Here is a 25,556-nt window from a genome sequence, read left to right on the forward strand (position 1 = left end):
GTCTCTGTTGTTATTTTGTGTGTGTTCTTTCACTTTATCCATGACTGCGATACTTTTGCATCTTTTTGTGGTACTTTTGTGTGTTCTTTTTTTGCAGTTTTTTCCATGTCTCCGATAGTCTTACATCTCTTTTTGGAAATGTTGGATTTTTTTTTTTTTTTGCAGTTTTTCAATGTCTGTGGTAGTTGTGTGTCTCTTTGTGCCTCTTACATCATTTACATGGGTTGTTTTCCGGCCATGAAAAGTTACTTGCACTATAGCAGTGTAGTAAAAAACACACAAGACTCCACATATGGACTTACAGTGCAGAAATGTTTATGTTTTTATGCCTTTCTTACTACCTACTTTTTTCACTCACTACAATACAATGACGACAAACCCAGAATACATTTTCCTGTTTTATTTCAAAGTCATGCCACAAGTTGACATTAAATACAAAAGAAAAAATAATAATTTCAGATTGTAGCTATAAAATAACCACAGTGTAACCGAGAACCAAATCCAACGAACACGCCTTGAAAAAGAAAAAGTAAAGCTCACGCCGAAAAGAACATACAGACAAGCACACAGTACAGAACATATAGCACGGCTCTCTGATACCTAGCTATAAGTAAACATACCAGTTGGGAACGCAAGGTAGAGTGGATATATAAAATTAACAAGGTTATAAAATACTGATAAAAGATACTTGTTATAAAGACGGTAGCATCTTCTAGAAGAGTCACCATGCAGTAGGTATTCCAGTCTCCAGATAATAAATATCAGCAGAAAAATACAAGAAGAATCACAAGCTCATTCCTTGAGTGGACAAGTCTCAGTCTCGGAAAAAAATGTCAGTGTGTCAGATTCGATACAGTCTACGTGATGCTGTCATTGAGATAGACGTGATACCTGGTGGACTCTCTCCGCAACCTCGATCTATTTAGACACATGCAGCAGTACGCAAGTTGACGAGGCTAAAAGATCAGCGCACAAGCAGTCGCTCTGTCTACAACTGATAAATGAAAACCTACAAAACAGAATTACTTTTCGCCCCACACAATTCCAGACTTGTCTATCCACTTCATTCCTACTTCCATGATACCTTGTGAGTATTAAAAAGGCAACTAATTCGCATCTGTGAGAGTTTAGATGAAACAGGTGTCTGCCCTTTTCTTAGAGATTTGGGGGGGAAATTAATAATCTATGTACATTTAAGCATAAAAAAGGGAAAAATGAATGGACGACCTTAAGAAGTGCCCTCAGATAACAGTACAGTAGATTATTCTTTTCACTCAGGCTTCTCTGTGCTGGATTCTCTCTTTAATTCTGTATGGTTTCATATATGTCAGTGTAGTCTGTCCTCTTTCCAGAACTCCATATTGAAGAGGAGGTCACTTTGTCTCTTGGTAGCACCTGGGAGATGCTGGGCATTCTCCTAGATGATGATACGCAGAATTCATATGCAGCTTTATTACATGTCTCTGATTTTCCCATTAAAGAGTTTGTAAGGAATTTACCTTCTAAAGAGAGGGTGGTGGATGCTGGACAGCTTGTAAAGCCCCTCAAAGGACAGTAAAAAAATACCCGACTTTACCTGACAGATTCACCTGTTTTGTTCATTTAGTTGCTTCCAAAAGACAGTGAAGCAATTACCAAGCTCTGATGCTTACAGAGTAAAGAAATTCAACATGTTGTACTAAAAAAGCTGCAGTACCATCTTGTATATATCATATCATAACATCACTCGGCTAACTACAAGCTAACTTATTGCTATCTGAGGCCACTGAGAAAAAGCTTAACTATTGGGACATACGCTTTTAACAGTTTGCTACACCAGTACAAACAGTCTAACAGAAAAAAAAAGATACCCCAATGGAAAACTGCTGAAAGATGCTCAACAACTTCACTGTTCAGGACAAACAGATCCAATTATAGTCTTTCATTTAGTATTTTGAACTTCTATCTATATGTAACTCTACCTACAGACAGGTGACAATTCAAAGTAACATATAGTGTCTTCAAGCCACCAGAACAGGTAGATTCTCTAAGTCTCAGAAGTCTGCTTGAGGGATGAACACGACTCTTCAAAATATTTTTCCTTTATTTGGTGTTTTGATATTAGTGGTGGAGATCACTGTCCAACACACTGGTCCAAAATCTCCAATAGGTGTTGAGTTCTGGTCACTATAAAGGCAATAGCATGTGATTCACATTATTTTCATCAAACTATTCAGTGACCAATCATGCTCTAACCAATCCTGGAAGAGACCACTCCAATCACAGGGTAAAGGTAAGCACTCTTTGCATTCTTTCCTCTAAAATGACAACTGAACCCTCAATGGAGGGTTCAGCTTGTCAATGGTTCAAGGTTATGTTTTTTTGATTAATTTGCCAGTTATCTTTGAATGTTACTGTCCACTAAAATGAACTGAAATGGATTTTTTGCTGTCTTGCTGAAACTTGAGGAGAGAGATCGACACCGTTTTCATTTCTGTCTCTAACATCTGTACACTTAATACAAAACCACTAGCGGGCAGCCAACAAACTTGGCTTAGTGGAGTGGAAATTACTAACCTGGTTCTGCCCAAAGGTAACACAGTCCACCTTGTAACACCTCTAACAGTCATTAAATAACATGTTATATTCTATTAGCTTAATCCATTCAAACACAAAATGTAAAAACAAAAGAAATGAATGTTATACAGATATAATCAGTATTAAAGGTGTCGATCTTCCACCTGTTTCCACTCTTTTTGCTGAGTTAAGCTACAGACATGAAAACAGCACTGATCTCCACTTCTCACTCGAAGAAAGCAAATAAACTACCCAAAATCAGCAATAATAAGTGACAAGCTACGTCATAAATTTCCTCAAAATCTCTAGGAAGTGGAAGACTTGCTGACAAATACACCAGTTCAGGGGAGAAATAACCTGAATTTGTTCCCCTAATAATTCACAAGGAAGTAGGAATAAGGTGCATAAATCTCTTGATTCCTCTAAATACTCTTGCTGATCACTAGAGGTAGTGGGCAAGAACTGCTTCCTCTTGAAATCAATGTCTTGGATATAAACATCCATTGAAACATGGATCCGATAATAATAATAACAATAATAATAATAATAACTGATAAGCCAAGTTGCTGCTACTTTTATATACATACTGTATACTGCAGGTTACTGAATACAAAATATTATAGAAAACTGGATAGTTTCAATGCATGCAAGTGTGCAACATAAGCCTTTTACTTCACACAGTATGTCTATCAAAGTAGCAACAGCGCATTGTGTTTTACGACACTCTGAGAACCAAAAAATAGATATCTTGTGATTCGTAATGGTGCGAGCAGATTTGAAGCATTTTTGCTACATGCACTGGCATTTTTGGATTCGTACAAAAGTCACCACCGCCATGAGCAGCGTTCGGCTTCATTCGAATGGTTTCGTGTTCCCCAAACCTGCTTTGGCACAGCCATGCGGAAAATATATACAGAAGCCTAGAAAGCTTCGTAGCAACTATCAAAAAAACCAGTCAAGGTCCGGACACTCCAACCGAGCCTGGTTAGTCTACAAGCTGGAGTGTTTGTGTGTGTGTTCCTGTGTGTGTTTCTGTGTGGTGGTTAACAGTGAAAGCCGTAACACTTTTGGCAAAGGATCACAATGTGCAACAATTACAGTGAGTAACCATAGCAACGCAGTGAAAATCACTCTATAACAGAGACAAGAAACAAAAGAGGAATGTGTATTGGAGAACAAAAACATTTGTCCAACAGTTTCAAAATCTCTTCAACTTATCACCCACAATGCATCCAGACACAATAGACCATTTGTCTTTTTGGCACTGCTGTGGCACAAATGGAAGCCTGAGGAGTAATGCCTCAACAGGATTTCACACACTGTTGTTGTGGCTCCTCACTCTTCTGATTACTGTAGGATTGTGTGTGACGCAGTGACTCTAAAGCCCAAATACTCCCATATGTCAAAGCTGTCATGTTCTGTGATAGCAGTTATATTTCTGTGTCACATCCGTAAAAAGAAAAAACAGAGCTAGGGACAGAACAACAGAAGCAGTAGCTGACAAAAACCTGATGTGAAACTTTACAGAATGCGCATTAGTTTGAAAGAAACTCTGGAAAAGAAACATAAATGACTGAAAAAAGCAAATGTTGTCAAATAATGTGGCACATTTACGAATACCGAATTACTTCTTGTCAGAAGATGTTTCCACTCTCCTTCTATTTATCATGAGCAAATAGCATATAAATGGTTTAATTTACTGACAACTGACATGAGATCAAAATAGAACGAGGCAGTTAATTTCTGATTGACTTTGTCATACTCATATACAGAGACAAGACTAAGAGTCTGCAGCTACACAGGTGCTATGCTGATGTTGAGCAGGTGCAATGTTTGCTAATGTTCACCATCTTAGTTTGCCATGTTTAGCATGCTAACGTTTAGAGCTGCAGTGTCCAAGTTGGCTGGTCAATTGGTTGGTTGATATGCTTTCACTCCACAAAATTTCAATTAGTTGAACAATCGTTTTCCCAACTTGTGTGTGCCAGGTCTGACCTTTTGTAACATTTACTAAACTCATATTCAGAGTTGCCTCCAGACTAAGTGACGCTGTGTCAAAGAAGTTGTTGGTGCATCTGCATTTCTCTAAAACAGAATGCCAAAAAGTCGGCAACCAATGTGGGAGAATATCTAAAAACAGGAGCTAACTAGTCTATGTTATAATCTTTAATAGTTCTTGTTCTAAGATCACCATTTGATACAGTTGTACTTCCAGAAATCATACAAATATGTCCTTAGCAGGAAATGAAAACACACTCCTTCTATGTGTGTTGTGATCTGAGTTTCTATTTCTACATGTTGGCAGCTGGTCCGGCTGTATGTGCAAGTTAGTGCATTTGTGCCCCTCCTATTGAAACTGCCAGCGCTCCCAGTGTTTATAAAAACTGGCAGCAGACAACGAAAATGACCTCTCACATCACATTGTTAAAGTAGAAGTGCACTCCAGCATAAAAAGATTTGAAATAACAAGTATTTCATTTGTTATTTACCTAACTGATGTGCATGAGTCTCTCCGGGTTTACTTCGTGTTTACCAAATTAGACTGTTACGTAAACCACCAGCTCATTAGATGTTACATGTCTAGTTGATTACTGTTCAACATACAGCTGAATTTAAGGAAAAGCATCTGTAAAACACTATTTTAATAGCTCCCAACCAATGTGACTTATGTCAACTACTCTATATGTTAAATGACAACACTTTCAAGCAATCTTGTAGGCTCTTCATTTCTTTTCTTTGATACTTCATCATACTGTTTTCTTCTGGTGTTATTTTGTTTTCTGTATACAAAGAAAATTTGAATGAAATCACATGAATTTAAAAGGCTAATAGGGAACAGTTTCCAAATAAAAATACTTACTGATTCACAAATATTAAAATGGTACAAACATAACTTTAAACACTGACCAAGATTAGAACTGGCATTCATGAATGTACCACGTGGCAATTACCAATTTTCTCTTGGTAATCTATTAAGAATAATACAAAGTTATTATGTGGATTTTTAACAGTCAAATCAGCATCTACGCAAGTATACACAAACATAAAATACTATAAATTGTGATATTTGTATATATTGATAAATGTCGGTGATGACCCAATGTATTTTGGTGACAAGCTGGAAGTTTTACTGTATTTTTTAACCGTTTAGGTTTTTGTGAACACCAATGTTTGGTTTCCAAGTCCATGTGTTGTCTGGACGTTGTGCTTACAGTTTAAAAAAATGAGCTTCCAATGTTGGCTACTAGCTCCATTGGTGCTACACAACTAGCTGATGACTGTTCAATATACAGCTTAATGCAATAATAAAGACATCTGTTAAATACGGGTTTAATCTATGGGAATTATGGGCCGGTAAGGGGCACTGTTGGGCTACATGTGATGCATTTTGAATCAACCTACAGTAAGCAGGATGATGATGGGGGTTACATGAGACCATATGGACACACTGGGCCCCATGTGGTTTCTCTGTTTGTTACCCTGTGAATTAAATCTGGGTTACAGATGATAGCTCCTGCCTGTCACAACAACTCGGATGCAGGATATGAGTGGGTATTTGTCTGGTTGGAGCTCATGCCAGTGTCCTGCTGTCATCAATTTCTAGATTTCATATGTTAACACTGTACTCAAGTCACAGGTTTTTTGAAAAATAAACACCTGAAAATTGGATTATTCAAATTTTGTGAAGGTATTTCCAGGATCCTCAAAGACTCTTCCAATCATTTCACTGGAAAAATAACAAATAACATAGTGAAAATCAACATTTTTTCCCCTTGTTAGCATATCCATATGGTGGCTTTTAAATGCTATGTGGAGTCACAACCATGGACGAGCATATGCACCTTGAAATTGCTGTGACAAACGCTCAGCTTTCAAACCAAAAAGGAACCAACCCTGTCTACTTGCAGGATTGTGAGCTGGTGTACATGGGAACGAATGTAAAAAGAGAGGGGAACTTCATAGATCTGCACGGTCTAGAGCAAACAATGGTGTAGAGGTACATATAAGCTATTTTAAAACAGGAAGGGATTATTTTCATAGTAAAAAAACCTCTAAATGTGTAACTGATACAGATGTGATTCATTGATTGACCACATTTTTCAAGTTTTGATGACAGTATTTGCTATCTAGGACTTGTTCTTCAACACAACACAGCATTGGTTGATATACAGACAAATAAATGTCATATCATTTTTAAACCTTTAGATTGGGAAATGGATAAAAAACACTACAAAAAACTGAGTATTTGTTCATCCAAGTGGTTAGAAGAGTCATTAACGATTATAGAAATACCCTCACAACCTATGTAAGTTTTACTTAAAGATATATATTTTTGGGAAACCTGATGATTAGCTCTGCAGCTCACAAAAACTGCAACCACATCCATGCAGTGACCTACAACCTTTGGCACTAATAATCTCTCGCTATCATCTCATCACTTGCTGTTTGAAGCCAATTTTTATGCTAGATTTACAGTTAGCTAACTATTCTAACTATAGTTAGGACTTCAGTGTCTTGCACAAGGACACTTTAACAGTGCTTAATGAGAAAGGGAGATGGGCTTCCTTCTTTTCTCACATGGTTTGCAAATTAAAACCAGCATCTACTCTTACACTGCTTGGCACCACAGTTTCTAACACTAGCTGTTTCAAATTCAGTCTTGTGTTACTTTACGCTCACATTCTGTCAGACTGAAAACAACAAAAGAGCACAGAGAAGAATAAATAGCACCTAAATAGTAGTCAACAACTGCGGCTAATATTCACCGATGCTAGAGGCATTATGAATGCATCACTGTAATACAAGACATAACTGTTTCAAACTGGTTGATATGATCAGACGGACATGAGGTGCATTAGTGTAGACATGCTCAAACCTAGCATTTCCAAGACTTTTGAGATCGAAAGAATAAATATATATAGTAACAATTGAACGGTACAATACAAGGCCATGAACATATTGAAAAAATAACCCATGCAAGACACATTTATAAAGATGCTGTAGACAAAGATGTGTGACCAATTAAATGCCATGTGTGACAGTTCAAGTAATGGAAAAAAGGCGCTGAAAAATTAGGAAAAAGGACTTGATAGTTTTAAGAGATTAGTTCACTAACTGTTTGTCTTACATTCAAAGGAAACATCTTGATAATGACAGTAACTTACATTTTAAATTCTTTTTATGAAACATAAGGAAAAAAGACCAAGTCACAACTAAAAGTTTATAAAAAAAACTTGGATTGCACTTTTGAATAAACGAAACACAGGTTGTGATTTTTCTGTCTGGGCTCCTGTCACAAAAAGCCCGCTAGGTGCTAAAAGGTCAGACTGGATGGCCACATGATCTTTGCAAGAAATGTCATGGTTCATCAGAGATAGATTACATTGTACCAGTGTTGGTTCAATAAGCAAAACCATCTGAAATCAACAAGTTCTTCCACATTGTTTTTCCTGCTGTGGAGGCAAAGCCAGGACCAAGGTGATGGCACAGATTGTTTGGCAGGACGTCTCTTCTGCTAGCACTCCCCTTTCTGTCATCCTCAAGGGTCTTTTTAACCCCTCGAACTAAATAAAGTGCAAGGTGTGTTTTCCCCTAAAGGGCTCTTTTCTGTTCGGTGCACACCTTTCCCCAGAAATCCTTCTTCTTCCAGGTACAACACGGATACACATTCACCCAAACACTCGCACTCATGCACTCAATGCTGACACTAGCAGGACTCAGACACACAACCTCACTGTCGCACACAGACACACACTCATGCCTGCTCTGTGCCAACAGCAGAAGCACAGCTGTTGTCTTCTGGATCACGTGGCGTGAGTCTTTGGCCCAGGCCAACAGACTCAAGTCAGAGGAAGCGTCAGGCAGTGGTGTTGCCATTAAGAGATGATGTGGCACAGGGGGTGGTGGTTTGTAGCTAGGTTCGGGCCAGGCCAGGCCAGGCCGATCTGAAAGAGACTAAGAGAGTGGAGGGCCTGGCTCATCTTTGGTCCCATAAAGCACTTGATTTATGTCAGGGTGAATCTTTGCACTCCGCTAGACTGGAAAGGTGTACGCATGGAGGGAAGGGGGAGGATCACAAGGAGGAAGGGTAGAACTATCGGAAAGCACCGGCTGCTAAGCTACGACTGCAGAGATGTCCAGCACAGGCAGACAGTTCTTTTTTTTTTTTTTTTTAAGCCATGCAGTTTTTGAGATCGTCCATAGCAACCGGCAGAAAGCGTTTCAGGGGAGTTTGGGATGGTGGTAGTGATGGAAGACGGGAGGAAAGACTTCACACATGAGCGCGCTGACAGAACACGGAAAAGCTCTCAGTAGAGGGAGAGAATAGCTGCTGTTGGCTTTTCGTTTGTAAAGTCCACAGTAAAAAGTGACAGACAGTGCTGCATGCTCTCCAAAGCACCGGCAAACTGCTGAAGACTTGAGGTGTCTGGGTGGGACGACTGGGTGGGAGGATTATCCACAGATACAAAAGAGTATATATGATGTCAATATATAGGAGACAGAAGCGGACAGCACTATGGCGAAAAGCAGGGCATACTGCAGACGTTAAAAAACAGAAATGGAGGCTGTGCTAACACTGAGAACAGCTGATGGATAAAAGTATTTAACATAACCCCCCTGTCTCCTCAAGGTGGAGAGACAGACTCAGCCTTAAGGCAATGCATAGCCCTTGGAAACATTGGCACATGCATGTAGAGAGCAGAAATGTCTGCATATGTATTGTATGAGCATGTCTGTGTGTGTGTGTGTGTGTTTCAATATAACAATATGCAGAACAGCTGATCAGAGCAACAACTGATTTGCTAAAACTTCTTTTTCTCAAACTGTAGCTCAGTTGTTGTTGATGGAGATTCTGGCTACAAAACCTGCATGAAGCCTACTTTGTGAACAAATATCCAGAAGCAAACTCTAAATCAATTGACAATTTTGGCAGGAATGTGTTCAAAGATAGTCTATACAAACCCCCAGTATTGTCTGTCAGTCCAGATATATAGATGCAGGCCTCCAAAAAAAACCCGTAACAAAGCCAAATACGAACGCTGAGGCAAAAGAAAATAGGGAAAACGGAAAAAAAGAGACACACAAAGAGCACAAGCGGCAGAAAAGAGACACAGTGAGCTCCCACGATGGTTGAAAGATGAACGGTGAGGATGGGTGGCGGGCGCGATTCGAACGTCGCCTTGAGGGGTTTAATCGTTATGATCGTACGGACGATCGCGTCAGATGTTGGTGAGCGTGGTGGAGGTGATGAGGCGCACAGTGAGGGTGCCCGGCAGGTCGTTGTCCTGGCGACTGCCCTTGTCGCGCAGGTGAAGCGTGTGCTGCTCCTGACGCTCGTTGGGGTCGCTGAACAAGATCACCTGACCCAGGAAGGTGTCCACGATCATGTTCTTGTTGTAGATCTGTTCGCCGCTCGGGGGAGGAAGGCAGAGATCCAGAGAGCAGTAAGAGGGAAAGCAGGAAAAGAGAGGAGAGAGGCAAAAGACAAAAGGCAATAAGCATAAAAGAGAAATCACAGGAGAAAATACACCAAGACATGAAATTAAAGGCTGTGACAGTAAGAAGCAGAGAAGGAAAACACCGAGGATAAAAGAAAGTGTTGAAGTACAGGAGGTCAAACTTCTTGTGGGGAGGTTGTTTCAACCTTTGCATGGACAAATTATATTTCATGAAACATTTAGCGCTGTAAATATCAAACAGTTTCTGGGTGTTTTCTTCTCCTGTCACATTTTTTACCCACTGTGGACTAATTTTCCACTGCATCTATATGGAAACAGAACAACCATGACTAGAAGTAGACAGAACTCAGAAATGTTTTATGTGCACTATAATAAAATTATAATGCCATAAATCAAAAGAAGTAAAAATAAAGAAATAAGGTTCAATTACTTTGATTAGCTATTTTAACAAAAATGGAAAACAAGGAATTACCATAGTAGATTGATTATGTTCAGTTTGTCGTCTTTTACATTAGATTAGCATGTCTTTTTAACCGACAAATTAGTAAGGACTATTAAGGATGTTTTTACCTTGACATGTTTTGACTGCATCTGCAGTCTTCCTCAGAAGCATCATCTGACATGTGATGTCGTGTCTTTTTATCAGGTGATCGATCTGACAGATCTGTCAGAATCCGTCAGGTCTGCCACGCCCTCCGCTGTCCGATGGTTACAGGGTGTAGCCCCCCTCATCCCGGTTCATAGAGTCATTCGCCCACTTCCTGATCTCAATGGCCTCCTTGATCCACCGTTTGTGTTTGTTGGTCTCCAACGTTATAATCCTGCCCTTGTCCCAGTCCAGAATGTGATTGTTACTCCGCCAAGGAACGCCACGGAGTTTATTTGACGATCGGTGTACATTTGTCCATCTGTTTGTATGTCCGTCTGTCTGTCTGGTAGTAACATTACTCAACAACGGAATAACAGATTTGGATGAAATTTCCGTCAGAAATGGCACACGGATTAGATTTTGACAGTGATGCGGCTTATAGTCTGGATCCACGGATTTGTAAAAGATTTCTGTATCACTGCGAGACAGCGGCACGGCGTCACTGTAACTATGACTACAAGTGGACACTACGCCAGATGCCTGCTGATGATCACATGATTGCAATTCTACTACAAATCGACCGCCGCGGACTTATCGGGATTTATCTGTTGGAAATCATACAAGCGACAATTAACTAAATCGTGGGGGTGTTTCCGAGTCCCATCAATTCCTACCGCCTGCTACATATTTAGGTCACATGATTCGGTATCCGTACATAACGTATGCATGCATAACACACCCCTGTGCTCAGTGCAAGGTAATTTTTTATTAGAGATTTCATCTGTCAGAAATGATACGACTGAGCAGGTTGTTGGAGTGCTTTTGTTATTTCTTTTGCAGTGGTCTGTGATGGCTGATCGGATCAAGGAGGCCATTGAGATCAGGAAGCAGGCGAAGGACTCCGTGAACCCGGACGAGGGGGTCTACACCCTCTCACACACCATCAGAGGGCGGGGGCATGGCCGGCCTGACAGATTCTGACAGATGTGTCAGGCTGGCCACCTGATTAAAAAGACACGACATCACACGTCAGATGACACTTATGAGGAAGACTGCAGACGAAACATGTCAAGGTAAACACATCTCTAATAATCCTTACTAATTTGTCGGTAAAAAAAAAAAACACAAAGAAAACGCTAATCTTTTAGCATTTTTGCTGTTGTGTTCACAGGTCTAACAAACACTAAAAAACAAAACAATGGATCTAGAAACTAGAAATGTTTTACTACTTCCACTTAATTTGTTTCCATGCTTGTCTCCTATTTGCTTTGTGTACACACTGCCTGCTGTTCAGCCGAAAAGTCTTTTATTTTTTTATGACCGTTAGTTGCAGTTGAGTCACTAAAAGCTTTCTGATTGTGCTGAGAAGTGCAGAATTTTTAGTTTTTTCCAGAATTTGGGTAATGCATGTTTTCTTTGGGGGGGAAATTTTTAAATGAGACATGTAGAATAAAGTGATTTTGGTGGACAATTTCAATTTTCAGTTTGAATTTGGCTTTCCAGTGAAAAGACAGGTCACAGATGAATAGTTCCATGACCGTCAGAAAGTTCAAAATCCAAGTTTTCAGCAGTTTCTGTCTCAGACAAATGGTGTCACTCTGGCTGTTTCATGCTCTGCAGGTTTAGGGTTCAGAATGTTACCAAAGCTTGATAACAGATCGGATGGAAAGCACTGACGTTGCATCTTAAACATTTAGCAACCTGCAGTTAAGAGGTATTTTATATAACTAGTTGGGTAAATTCACAACGTTAATCTGATTTCTCTATTGGAAATCACTTTGGCTCAATGTATTATTTTAAACATGCTACATAAATAACAGTGACCTGACTGAAAATTACAGTTGTTAGCAAGTCAGTTGGGGTAATAAATGTGCACTGTTGAAATGGTGAATAAAAGCATCTAATTACACTGAGGGAAGCCTTTTCAGCCCAGACAGCTGTTTATAACAGCTGTATTTGTTCACAACAACAGTAATCTACATATTTAAAGATCCCCTCCAGTAGAAATCATTTTTTTTACCTTGTTAATATGTCCATATGGTGTTTTTATTTGCTGGAAGACACATCATGAGCGAAAAAGGCAGTCATTGTTGTGGCTGAGTGTTGTGGCAGTTTTCTGGGGTTTCATACATAACAAACCTAAAGAACCAATCCTGTGTTATTATTCCCCTTCAGAATCCAGGTTATTACTATCACAGCATGGAGTTTTATAGTGTTTAAATGGAGTTGTAGGTGAGCTGGTGTGCTTGAGCTGCAGACAAATGGAAAGGTGTGGGTGGAAAAAGAGGCAGGGACTTCATAGATCTGCACATTCTGCAGGAAATAATGGTGTAAAGTTACATCTAGGCCATTTTAAGGCAGGCAGGAAGGGACTATTTTAATAGAAACAACTTCTAAATCCGTTTTAAGGGCTTAATCAATGATGAGATACGGACTTTAACACATGAATTTGACCTTTCTAAACCTTGTAAACTTCATTTTCACAAGCCCAGAAAGCATAATGGTGCATGATCATCACTATTAAGGTTATATTAATGTACGGGTCAACACAGAAAATCACATTTTTTGACAATTACATGCCACACTGGGCGATCTTATCAACAATTTAAGATGCAACAGCAATGTTTTCCCAATTATATTTAAGTATTTGCAAGTTCTTGAGGTTCCATAACATGCACTGAGTTTTTGCATCTTTTTTTTTGCTTTTCTTAGTTCTTTTTTTGCTAGTGTTTTTACTGTGTCATTTTGTAACTGTGTTTTGAATTTGCTTCTGCCTATCTTGGCCAGGACTCACTTGAAAAAGAGGTTCTTAGTCTCAGAGGGATTTCTCCTGGTTAAATAGAGGTTAATACATACATAAATAAATAGAGTGACAGTTCTGATGATCGTTAATTAAAGGCAATCAGTTTGTGATCCTTCTTCCGTCTGCCTCACTGCGAATGACTCTCCAGAGCCCACAAAACTGATCACCGTTATTAGTCTGTGGAGCCGTTTCTGAATAAATTACAGCTCCTATGTTTTTTGTAATGAAGACGCATGTCATCCTGCAACAGTGATGTGTTTTTAATGGAGCTAAATGGCACCGTTGCTCTGGACACGCAGCCGCTACTCGGTAATAGGATTATTTCACTGCTTGCTTCAGTTTTTTCATGGCTTTTTTCAACAACATAATATGTAAATTTTTGGGTTAATTTAATTTGTTACTCATCTGTCTTTGGAATTTCACAGCAAAACAGTTTTTTAGACAAAGATATAGACTCTCCCTCCCCACTACTCTATGATAATATAAAAATACTGATGATTTCTCACCTCCAATGCTTATTACCATCTCTTTTCACCATGTTGCCGATAATAAAATTTCACAGCACTGATTGAGCGAATGTAACATCATATTACCAAAGATAATTCTCCTAACAAGTACACTGGCGTACAAACACTGCCACATATTGAGCCTTTAACTGATTGGTTCTGGATGTTCTGCAGATTTCTTCTGCAGCCTCACTTCAATGAGACAAAAGAGCACAGAGAGAAAAAAAACATACTGACGAATAATAATGTTTAATAGAGTGTTGAAACAGCCCTTACAGCCAACCAAAACTATTATCTATACTACTATATACTATAGTACTTATTTACTTAATTACTATAACCAAGTCAAACTATTCAAGCAGTTAGTTCCACTTTTCTGCAGCTGTAGTTGCATACAGGGAAGTTTACCCCTTTGATTGTGTTTAATTTGGCTTTTATTGACAAGCATTTACCAGAAAAAGAATCTTTTGTGACAAAGTGGAATCAGATTTCTACAAAATAATGTTAATTGATTAAAAATATAAAATTTAAAATAAGTGAATATAGTGAATTTATTATGTATTTACTCCTTTCTTTCCCTCGTATTGCTTTTCAGCATCGAATCATGGTCAGTTTAATCTGGCTTTTTTGACAAGAAATTGCAAAAAAAAAAAAAAAAAAAAAAAAGACTCTTCCATGACAAAGTTAAACAGATTTCTACAAGTAATATAATAGTAATAATAATATAAAATTTATAAAATGTACAAAAAGTTAATACATTAAATTTAGTAAGCATTTGTTCCTTTTGGAAGTTTTTCCCTCTTATTGCGTTTCAACATTACATCATGGTCAACTTATTTTGGCTTTTATTGACAAGAACTTCCCCTCAAAAAAGAAACTTTCATGACCAAGTAGAATCAGATTTCAACAAATAATGTCAATTAATTAAAAACATAAAACGTAAAATAAGTGAATTCAGTAATCATTTACTTCTTTTGGAAGTTTTTCCCTCTTATTGCTTTTCAACATTGAATCATGGTCAATTTATTTTGGCTCTTATTGATAAGAATTTACAAAAAAAGAAGACTCTTTCATGACAAAGTAAAAACAGAGTAATGTTATTTAATTAAAAATAAAAATGCAACATAAGTTACAAGTTGTTGCCAAAAAGACCTAAAAGTAGTTTAGCAAACTTCTATGCATTCAGCACAAATTACTAAATGAAAAAGTTGCTTTGCCCTCAATTTGTGAAGTTTGCAGCATGTTTTTCTGCATCGCTGTTTCTCAGCTGATAAGGATTGTCTAGATGCCATTAGAAGAAATAAAAAATGTACATTGCTGATTTGAAATTTAGGTTGGTTGTTTAAAGTGCTTTAGCTTTAGTAAAAATCTAAAGTAAGTGGGTTGCAGTGGTTCTGTTGGTTTCAGTGGATCACACCCACATATTTTAGCTTTCTTCATGTATTCAGCCTTTTAGAAAAGAAGTAGGCAACGTAATTTCGCCTAAAGGTCTCACAAAAAGTAGCACAAATCTCACAAAGTCTGGAAATTTAATTTTTCTCACCACAGTTGACTGACTTGCTCCTATCTGATGCTACTATGTACAGGATGCGGCTACCTTTTGGTGGCTTTGTGAACATTTCGTTCAGCCAGATGTTGGTGCAGCAGCAGCCCACAGAGGGATGACTGCAGAGTGACAGCTCACCTCGATATGGATTCCTTCCTTGGGTTTCTTGCGGTAAAACAGGCCTTTGATGTCAAAGTTTGGGCACCGTGTGTCCTTATGAACCGGAGAACGAACCCTCTCTCCTTCGCAGGTGATGATCACGTAGGGATCTACAGCTGTGGGAGGAAAATAAAAAACTTTATATCAATATATTGTGCATGAATCTGGTTTGTTTAAGGTGGTGTCTTCACAGATTATATGGGTTTTTCAATTTGCTGATTTATTATTTCATCTATAAAATGTTAGAAAATTGCAAAAAATGTCCTTCACATATTCCCACCAGTCGGATTGGCATCTTCTTATTTCTGTAATTATCTGACCAATGGCCTAAAAAACAAAAATGTCGAATTTGATACAGAAAGGCAGAAAATGACCACAGTGGAATGAAAGATACAAATAATGTCTGGCATATTTGTTAAGATTAAAAATTATCAAAGCGACTGCAGCATAACTTCAGACAGCTGACTTCTCGATTTCTTGTGTGGTTAGTGTGTTAATAAAGTCAAATGACAGATAGACAGATAGATAGACAGACAGACAGACAGACAGACAGACAGACAGACAGACAGACAGACAGACAGACAGACAGACAGACAGACAGACAGACAGACAGACAGATAGACTAAACCTTTATTGATCCCACAGCCAGAAAATTTGCAGTGTAACAGCAGCAAATAGAACAGTTTGAATAAAAAAGAGTGCAGCACACAGTGCATAGATATAATATATAGATATATATATAGACTTAATATTTACAGCAAAATTTCTATGAAATTGCACAGCATTATTTACATTTTTATTGCACTGCCAATATTAGTCTGCATTCTTTGTAATTTTTGTTCAAATTACTGCAGAGTTCCTCCATACAGGTGCAGTAAATGAAGAAACATGACTATAAAAGCAAAAAGTGACTTATATATAAGTGATTTTCCTTTTTTCCAAGCTTATTTTGAAACTTGTGTTACAGATCATCAATTCTGAGTAACAGAATATCCATTTAACTACAGTAATTGGACACTACATCATTTTGTGATACTTTGTCCTCCACGTTTAATTTACCTTGCAGCAGGAGTCACTAAAGACTTTGCAAATTGTACACAAAAAAAGATAAAGAAATAACGAAATAACGTGTTGTTAAAGATTAAACTGTGATTTCTAACCCTTTTGGCCTTCTTTCAATGAATTCCTCTGGTAGGGTACTTTTAATATTAAATCAAAGAGACATCTCATATCTAAACTTCTTAAATAGTTTTCTTTAAATAACTGCGTGAGGCTCCAAAAGGTAAAAACAAATAATATTTTCACAAAGAAATGCAAGGATCAGAGAGAAATCTTCCCTTATTAAACATCTCGTGACCTCTCAGATTTATCTGTCCCACTTGAATAAACTACTTAACCATATGTAAAATGGTTAAAACAAGCTCCACCTTGAGCAACTTAATCAGCAAAAGGCTCCTTAAACACAGATTCATCAATATTAATGATCTAATAATGGAAAATTGGTTATTAATAAGAAACAGAGGACATTCTGCTGCAGAAAAATGTAATTTACTAACATTTTGTTTAGAATTGTTCTGCACTTTTACTTTGAAAATTAGAGTTTTTGCATTGTTGTCTTTGTATTTTTACTAATATTTTAAGAGTAGTTTTCAAAGCCGCAATGTGGAGGATGTGAACATTTCTGACTTTGCTGCCACCCTGTGGACACTGAGGCAGTCGGCACGAGGACCTGATAGACACTGGTTTCACCATTTTTTACTCAAAAGTGTCACATTTTTTGACTGACAGCATGAGAACATGATGAAAAATGCTCTAATCACAGAGTGGCTTTAAATGTAACTTACAGGACACACAGTGAGAGACTTAAGGGGAAACTATTGTGTACTGCAGGCTGGAGCTAAATAACTAAACTATACTGGGTAATACCGTAGTACCTTGTGGTTTGCTCAGCAGTCTTTTCTTTCTGGGGTTGAGGCAGTGCAGCTCTGTGGGTTTTTCCAGGAGTTTACAGATCATCAACATGCAAAGACAAAGCGCAGCACTGAATGTGAGGCGAGGATAGAGCTGCTCCCCACTCCTACCTCCGTTGGAGTCCTGTCCCTGTAGACCGTCAGCGTTCAACACATGGACCTGAGTGACCAGCTGAGGGTAGCCACACATCCCCGTCCAGCATGTCTGAGGAGGCTCATCCAGAGTCAGCTCTCTGGGAAAGACACATGTTCACAGATATAAATACCTCACCTAAACAAATAATTCAAGCTGGGGTGTGAGGTGTGTTTCTGCTGCTGATGCCACAGATATATAGTAGAGGTAACAGTGGAAAAATAAATATGTTTGTGCTGCTTTTTGGTGTTATGATGCAAGAAATGACAAAACCAAGCAACGAGGAATCACATCTCACAACTGAGAAGTTATCTTGAAATATAGAACAGTCCCAAACATGCCAAATTAAATATATTGATCTGTAATTCTTCTCTTGAGCCAACATAATAAATAAATTAAAGTGATTGTTAATACTATGCTAGGTTAAGCTAACTATCAGGAGAAGAAACAGTACATTATTAACATGTTTTCTTTGTGATGTGTAAAACTAAAACTGATTTATTAGAACTTTTACGGTGCCATCCTGCAAATTCTAATTAATATGTTGACTTGAGAGTGCAAATGCGGGAAAAAATTAATAAATAAATGTCACTAAATCTGAACTGTGAATCCCGCTAATAATATATATTTTCTTTGATCTTTAGTGTTTGTTGTAATCGTCTTTATAATTCCTAATTTAGGAACAAAATCATACAACCAAAGCCTTAAAATGTTATAGAAAACATTACTATCTCTGTCTAAGATATAGTATTCTGATATCAAAATCTAAATTTTGAATTTAAACAAGTGTCCTGTATTATTGATAGATGTTTGGCATTAGTGACAAACAAAACAGCTGCAAAATCAGCGAATTGGGATTATTTTAATAATGGACAGACCTCCAGCTTCCCTGCAGCAGGAGCCAACAAGGTATCTACATGTATGGTGCACATATGGTATATAAGACAGCAGTTAGATTTTAATTAACCGACATATGGTGAACTTCTTCCATTTATAACAGAACACAGAAGAACCTAATTGGTATGCAGTGACACAAGACGAGTAATAATCTAAATATAGAGCGACAGTGGTGAAATGTCTGCTGCCTCACAGCTATAGGGTTCTGGGTTTAAAATTCTATTTTGGCCTTTTGGTGTGAGATTTGCATCCTCCACAGCAACAGAAAATTGATGGAACATAATATAAAATCATTCCTTAGCAAAAACAGAAACATAACAGTAGCTGAGCATGCAACTGAACCTGGAAACATTTGCCCCTTTCAACCAGAGATCATGCTGCAATGCTGCTCAGAAGTTAACTCATTTCTGCAAAGGGAAAATTACTCTTCCCACTTTCTAAGGTATTTCCTTGCAGCTGTTAGCTGACGTCATCCCAAATTATCTTCCAACAGGCAGACACTGTAGGAGGAAGATGTGCGCTGCTCTGATCAAGATTAGATACTGTGCATTCTGACATGACTAGGCAGACAAGTTGTCTCCATATTCGTCTGTAATCCACATGTGACCCCTCTCCCCCTTGTAAATTTCCCCGCTACGGGATCAGGAAAGGTTTGTTCGTTCGTTCGTTCGTTCTGTCTGTCTGTCTGTCTGTCTGTCCCAACTACAATATATACCCGAACATCAGAGAGAATCCTCAGAACTGATGCTGGCATTGCTTGCATGAACTGCTGCTCTGTTGGTGTCACTTCTCCTGATATCAGTAAACCTGACTCACAACCTAAGTCATCTGAGTCTCCAGTGTGTCTTTCTGTTTCTGGCTCCTCATACTCTCTTGACCTCGTTGAACTTCCACAACAATGTCAGTCTTGCTAGCCTTTCCTTGTTCTAACTGTGCTGCTCCAGTGTGTGCTTTCATGTATCATGCTGCCGGTCTGGAATCAGAGGTGTAATACAACAGCATCTGTGTCAAACGTTGAGTGTCAAGACCTCGATTTGGCTCAAAGGTGCAACAACACAACACCTCCACAACATCTCTGCAGCGAGACGGTACAAAGGTGTAAAACTCCGACCAGTGTGCTTGCTTGTTGCAATTACAGTACTCCTCCTGTTCTCTTTGCCTTTAAGAGTTCCCTTTCTAACATGATTCCAGTGAAATCATAGGAGCTTCAGTGGAAATCAACTGGACTTCTCCTGTAGGTTTCAAGAAATTGCTGAAGAAATTTACCCAAAGTCCTCAAGCAAAGTTTGCTGTAGTAGTCCGGTATACGGAGGTCTTACCAACACAGAGCATGAGTCTGTGAAGGTAAGTCGACCCAGAACCTTAACCGAGTAAACAATTTATAAAGTTGGTAGGGGAGGGTATGTAAATATAGACAAGAATAGTGGCTAGTTTGCATATAGTTGCTAATCAATGACAAAGGGTGACGGAGTGAAAGAGTCTAGTAGACAACAAAAGGTAAGAGAACGAGGGGTCTGACAGACAGTTATCAATAATAAAAGGTGGTTGATTCAAGAGAAGTGGCAGACAATAAATGGTAAAGGAGTTATCAGTGACAAAGGTAATGGAATAAAGAGTGATACTAGGGGTAGAGGGTGTCTGTAGCAAAAGGATTTGCTATTTTCTTCATCAAACCTACAAGAGAAGTCTAGTTGATTTCCACTGAAGCTCCTACGACCACTATGGCCTGGATGACTAGAATCTACACAGACATGGTTCTGATGTAAAAACTAAATCCACAGCGCTCAATCTGCACTCCAAAAAAAGTTCATATGAGGTTTCAGGAGTCTGTGTTAAAGAAATCAAGTGTTAACCTGCTCTAAGTTACCATCCATTCAATGCAGTCAATAAAGTGGGTGTTGATTCGTACATTTGTGACTCCACTTCTTATAAATCCTCGCAGTTGCATTGCTTGACAGGCGACACCACTTAGTAGTAATTGCTGCGAAAATTGGCCAATTTTTGAGAGACAAACCCGAAGCAGGCAGTTGAGATAAGCACTGAAACATTTTGTGCTGACAATAAAAACTCTTTGTGAACAATTGCTTGTGGAAATCCAACCTATGGGTACAAGTTACTGGACTTAAAAAAAACACTGAAATGCTGAATAAATACTGTGAGTAAATGTTGGGTGTACGCTGACTGCCTTTCATTAAATGCTACACGTTCCTGTTCAGCTGTAATATTATCAGACATTTACTTGCAGTCTGAAGGCACATCAGTGAAGACGCGGAGCAGGAAGTCGCCCTGCTGTCCGGGGTCGAAGGTTGTGGGAATGATGACGTAGCGGCCCTCCTTCAGCTCCTTCCTGAGGAAGACGCAGCGCGAGTTGATGTAGATGGAGCCCGCTACTTTCTGCTGGGCTGAGTGCATACGGTATTTCCGATTTAGCTCCACCTGCAGGACGAGAACAGCAGAAATCTGTTAGCCTGACGTATCGACTTAAATGTTTACAAAGGCGAGCGCGTTCGTGTCTACCTGGTGTATATCAAAGCCTATAGCGAGGTTTTCCCCTTTTCCCTCTTTGGGTGTGGCTCTCTTCTCTTTCTGTTGTAAGCAAATCAGCACCTCGTCCTCCACCTTCTTCACATCAAACACATACTGAGGAAAGAAAAGACGTGACAATTACACCCAAACACTCATCACTCACACGTCTAAATAGCAAAACACGTACATGAACCCACCTGAGGGTTCTGCAGGAAGGTGGCCTTGTGGTTGATGCAGCCTCCGGACCGGTTGCGAAGGGGATCCTGGCGGTGGACCCAAGAGCCCCTCATCACCTCCTCCTCCCAGGTCTTGTGGATGCTCAGGTAGGAGGTGTTGATGAGGCGACACAGGATCAGGTCGGTGAAGTACTGGCAGAAGTCGTCGAACGTCATCCTGCGGGAGGGCAGGGAAGGAGGAGAGACAGGAGAGAGTGGACACCAACCAGAGGGAGAAGCTTGAAAGAAGAACACCTTGAACAGGTAAAAATAGAGGAAATGAAACCAGGAACAGAGCAAACAGTCACATGTTAAAGGGAGTCTACAACATCTGGAGCTGATATGCAGTGAGATTAAAGTAAAGACTGAGTTTAAGAATAATAGCAGCAAAATTATCATTTGAACATTGAGTGTTTCCCTCAAAACTATGATCAGTTTATGTGGAGTTTGACCCACATGTAAAATCACTACTTTTACGTTATATTTTTGGACAAACAGAAACTAACAAAATATATCATAGTAATATGTAAGCTTTAGAGGTGGTGATGGGCTGAGCTAGATGTTTCCCACTGCCTCTAGATTCAGCCCTTGTCCACACGTAGCTGGGTATCTCACAAAATGAAGATATTTTTCTACGATTCGGCCTATCATCCACACGAAAACGCAGATTTACGTCATCAAAAACGATTCTTTTTAAAAACTCCGACCAAAGTGAAGATTTGCGAATTCTCCGTTTTATGCGTCTGCATGTGGACATCAGTAACCGGGGTTTTGCGTTTCGAAACGTCACCACCTGCGACAAAATATGTTCTTACGTCACATATGCGACCTGTGTTTACATTCGGTAACAGTATGGATGCTCTCACAAGGTTTTGGGCGCTGTTTCTTGTACAGGCGCTTTTTACTTGCTTGTTTTTACAAGCCCAGATACTGCTCCACATTCAACAACACAGGCGAAGGACGATGTTAAGGACGGTTATTCTCCACCACCTTGCTAGGATTTGGGGAACTACTGCCACCTAAAGGTCCGGCATGCTTATGAATGTGCTGAGAAACGCACTTATGCGGTTAGGTGTGGATGAAGTTTTTTTCTAAAAACGAGGTGGTGTGTACCTAAGTTTTTTTCTAGACGGAGGGGACAGGATATTCGGTTTTACAAAAATCCTGCTACGTGTGGACAAGGCCTTAGACTTAGATGACTTTATTAATCCCCGGAGGGAAATTGTTACAGCAGCATGGATATTCAGTAAAATTAGGGTATAAAGTGAAGGTAAAATAAAATAAGTAAATAAATTAAAATAAAAGTAAAATAAGTACAATAAGATTAAAATATATAAAATAGAATGTAGAAAACAACCAACAGAAAATACAAGCGTGACAGCATTTATTCCTTATTCTAGGCTAGGCTAACCACCTGTTGGTGCTACCTCCACACCTGCAACAAAGCGGTATCCTTCAATTCATAAATTTTTTTGTTAGTTCCCATACACATTAACATCGGTACTTTCTTAACACATTATGGAAATGACTGTAAACAGGAATAAAGGGGCAGATAACTGCTTTGTAGCACTTAGCTTGTTCATTTTCATAAGGATGACCAAAGACATAAGGTTAGTCAAAGGTAGCTCTTATTTGGTTTTATTATGAGCAAAACTGCTTCCTGGGTGCGACATGACCAATGTGCATGCTGAGACTTAGGCAGTTTCAATAGGAAAAGTGTAAATTGGGTTGTTTTCTGAAGCTAAAATGTACAGATGTCATGGATTGGATCTGTACATGTGCACAGAGAAGCCTCTAGTCTCCATTCACTTACTGCAGCACAGCAACTCAGACAGGTGTGAGACCAGAAATTAGTTTGAAATAAGGTATTCTAATGTCGGATTTTTCATTGCAAGCAATGAAAATGTTAAGTTGCACCTGAAAGCATTTTGGTTGCACTCTAGAAACCCGTAAGTTTTGGGAAGGAAAAGACTAAGCAAAACTTTACCAGCCAGGATAAATCAATCCCAAAGTCTGCACAATACAATCTTTAAAAAAGAAATTCAAGAATGTGAGGATTTATGTCAAAGTGTATGTATTTCTTCACCATCTTTAGATTTAGGCGCATTGTGTGGCCCATGTAGAACAACAAAATGTCACTTTATTACTTCTGTTTTGTACCTTTGGACAGTCAGTCTAATAGTTTCTTCTAAATTAGTCTTCATGCTAAGCTACCTAGCGATTGTCTGTAGCCTTATAATAATAATAATAATAATAATAATAATAATAATAATAATAATAATAATAATAATAATAATAATAATAATAATAATAATAATAATAAGAATAAGATCAAACCATAAAAAATATCAGCAAGAATAAAGCAAAGTGCAAAATATCAAACTGCATCAGCTCATAATGTTTCATAAATAGTCAGAGCAGTGTGAATCAATCAGACAATAATATATAAATTATAATTCTATATGACTTTTAAGGGAAAGTAACAAGACGTTTCTCACCAGAATTCGCCGTCATCCTGCACGGTGACACCCAGCTTTTCTCTCTCACTCTTGCTCACCTTGTTCCACTCCTCCGAACTGCAATAAACAAAAACATGAGAGCAAACAGGGTTTTATTTGAAGCAAGCTGATGTTAAAGGGCAACCTTTACCTTTCAGTTCCACTGCTTTATAACGATTTCTTTGTTTGTATTTCACCATGAGGCCTCGCTATTTCTCATTTCTGCTGTTTATATAAACTCAACACTTCTCTCACGTTTAGTTGTTGTCTTGATAAATATTAATAATGTACTTTTTTTTTTACAGAACTAATTCTACTACACAACAACAGAACCATGAATCACACTCATCCATTTTAACTATTTGTTAAAACTGTGTTTTTGGTGATTTTCAAACCTTAAAGATTAGCCCTTTAGCATACTAAAGGGCAGAATTCATTCTACTTTTTAGGTGGGATTTTATTGAAGAAATATATACAAAAAGCGGTGAAATTCATTGAATGCAGCTTATAGGAGTTCTGCAAAGTCCAGCAAGTTAATTTCAGACTGTTTTAAACACTATATAAAATCCAATTTAATATTAATATTAATCCTTTTAATTCATGATTGTACTGCTCCAGTATGAAAGACATGAACTGAAAACCAAGAGCAACAATTTAATAACATTTACAGAATTTATATTGTGTTTTTGTCAGAACGTTTAGCAGTATTTGACAATTTGAGGTGAATATCAACAGGAAATTAATGTTCAGCAAGTTCAGTAATGTATTATTCAATGTTCCAGTAAACATTTGACAGTTGTAGCTTCTTAAATGTGGGAAAAATGCTGATATTTATTGTTTTCTACTTGAGTAAATTGACAATTTGAGGTTTCCTGGACTGTTCTGGACAAAACAAAACATGAATTGGCCAAATGGATAATGAAGATAATCCTTAATTGTGAATGATTCCTAATAATTGTATTAATTCATCTTTAAACCTGACAGGTAGCAGAACACGGATATTATTCTAAAATTTAAAAAAGTCAATATGAATGTGAGATATGGGGCAGGGCTTTCCAAGGGGTAATTTTTCAATCTGCTTTTGCAATAGTCAAGTATGGAAAAGTTTTTTTAAGTAATGTCACTAACAACAGCAGGTTAGTAAAAATTTTTAGGCCGAATTTAAGTGAAATTTAAGACTTCTAAACGCGTTATTAAGTTTTTAAGGAATCTGACAGATAGAAAAGCAAAAGAAAAGCATGAAAGTGAAATGAAATCATTCCCTATAAAAACAATGTTATATTAGTAGAAGTAGAGCTGTGGAAATGTACTATGTGTTAACTATCAAGAGCAGAGGCCATTATTTGTCTGTGCTGACGACAGGCTACTATTTTTGACCCAGCCATTTGTCTTTTTTTTATGAGGATTAATGCATACAATGATTTCTCTTTCATTGATTATCAATCTTAAACATACAAAAACTAATTTAACCTCCATGCTTGCTGTGATCATGAATATTTTGGGACCTAAAAATAGAGACGGTAATTTCGGTTCGTCCCTAATTTGCTTTCTTAAGCATGTGAAATGGAAACAGCTTAAATATATTTTAATTAGCAGAATATGAATAACTACCAATATCAGGACATTCCGCAGTGCGTGTTTAAGTAATCATACATTTAAAATTTAATTCTGAGTAACTGAATGAAGCTCAGACATATA

At 38.3% G+C, this 25,556-nt stretch overlaps 1 protein-coding gene across 3 annotated transcripts in view; it reads right to left on the reverse strand.

Moving 5' to 3' along the window:
* capn5b (calpain 5b) overlaps window positions 1-25,556 on the reverse strand; it is an 81,042-nt gene that overhangs the window by 2,072 nt on the left and 53,414 nt on the right. The window contains exons 7-14 of one of the 3 annotated variants that reach the window (XM_055017334.1): window positions 23,859-23,936; window positions 21,343-21,538; window positions 21,137-21,259; window positions 20,859-21,055; window positions 17,701-17,822; window positions 17,554-17,604; window positions 15,599-15,735; window positions 386-9,959 (exon numbers count right to left, since the gene is read on the reverse strand). In XM_055017334.1, coding sequence (XP_054873309.1) covers window positions 9,777-9,959; window positions 15,599-15,735; window positions 17,554-17,604; window positions 17,701-17,822; window positions 20,859-21,055; window positions 21,137-21,259; window positions 21,343-21,538; window positions 23,859-23,936 — 1,087 coding nt within the window. In that variant the 3' untranslated portion in view covers window positions 386-9,776. Of the gene's footprint in view, window positions 1-385; window positions 9,960-15,598; window positions 15,736-17,553; window positions 17,605-17,700; window positions 17,823-20,858; window positions 21,056-21,136; window positions 21,260-21,342; window positions 21,539-23,858; window positions 23,937-25,556 lie in introns of those variants that run through there. The other 2 variants (XM_055017336.1, XM_055017335.1) reach the window with 2 other exon arrangements.

This window comes from Amphiprion ocellaris, chromosome 14 (genome assembly GCF_022539595.1).
Source record: "Amphiprion ocellaris isolate individual 3 ecotype Okinawa chromosome 14, ASM2253959v1, whole genome shotgun sequence".
NCBI classification, from domain to species: domain Eukaryota; kingdom Metazoa; phylum Chordata; class Actinopteri; family Pomacentridae; genus Amphiprion; species Amphiprion ocellaris.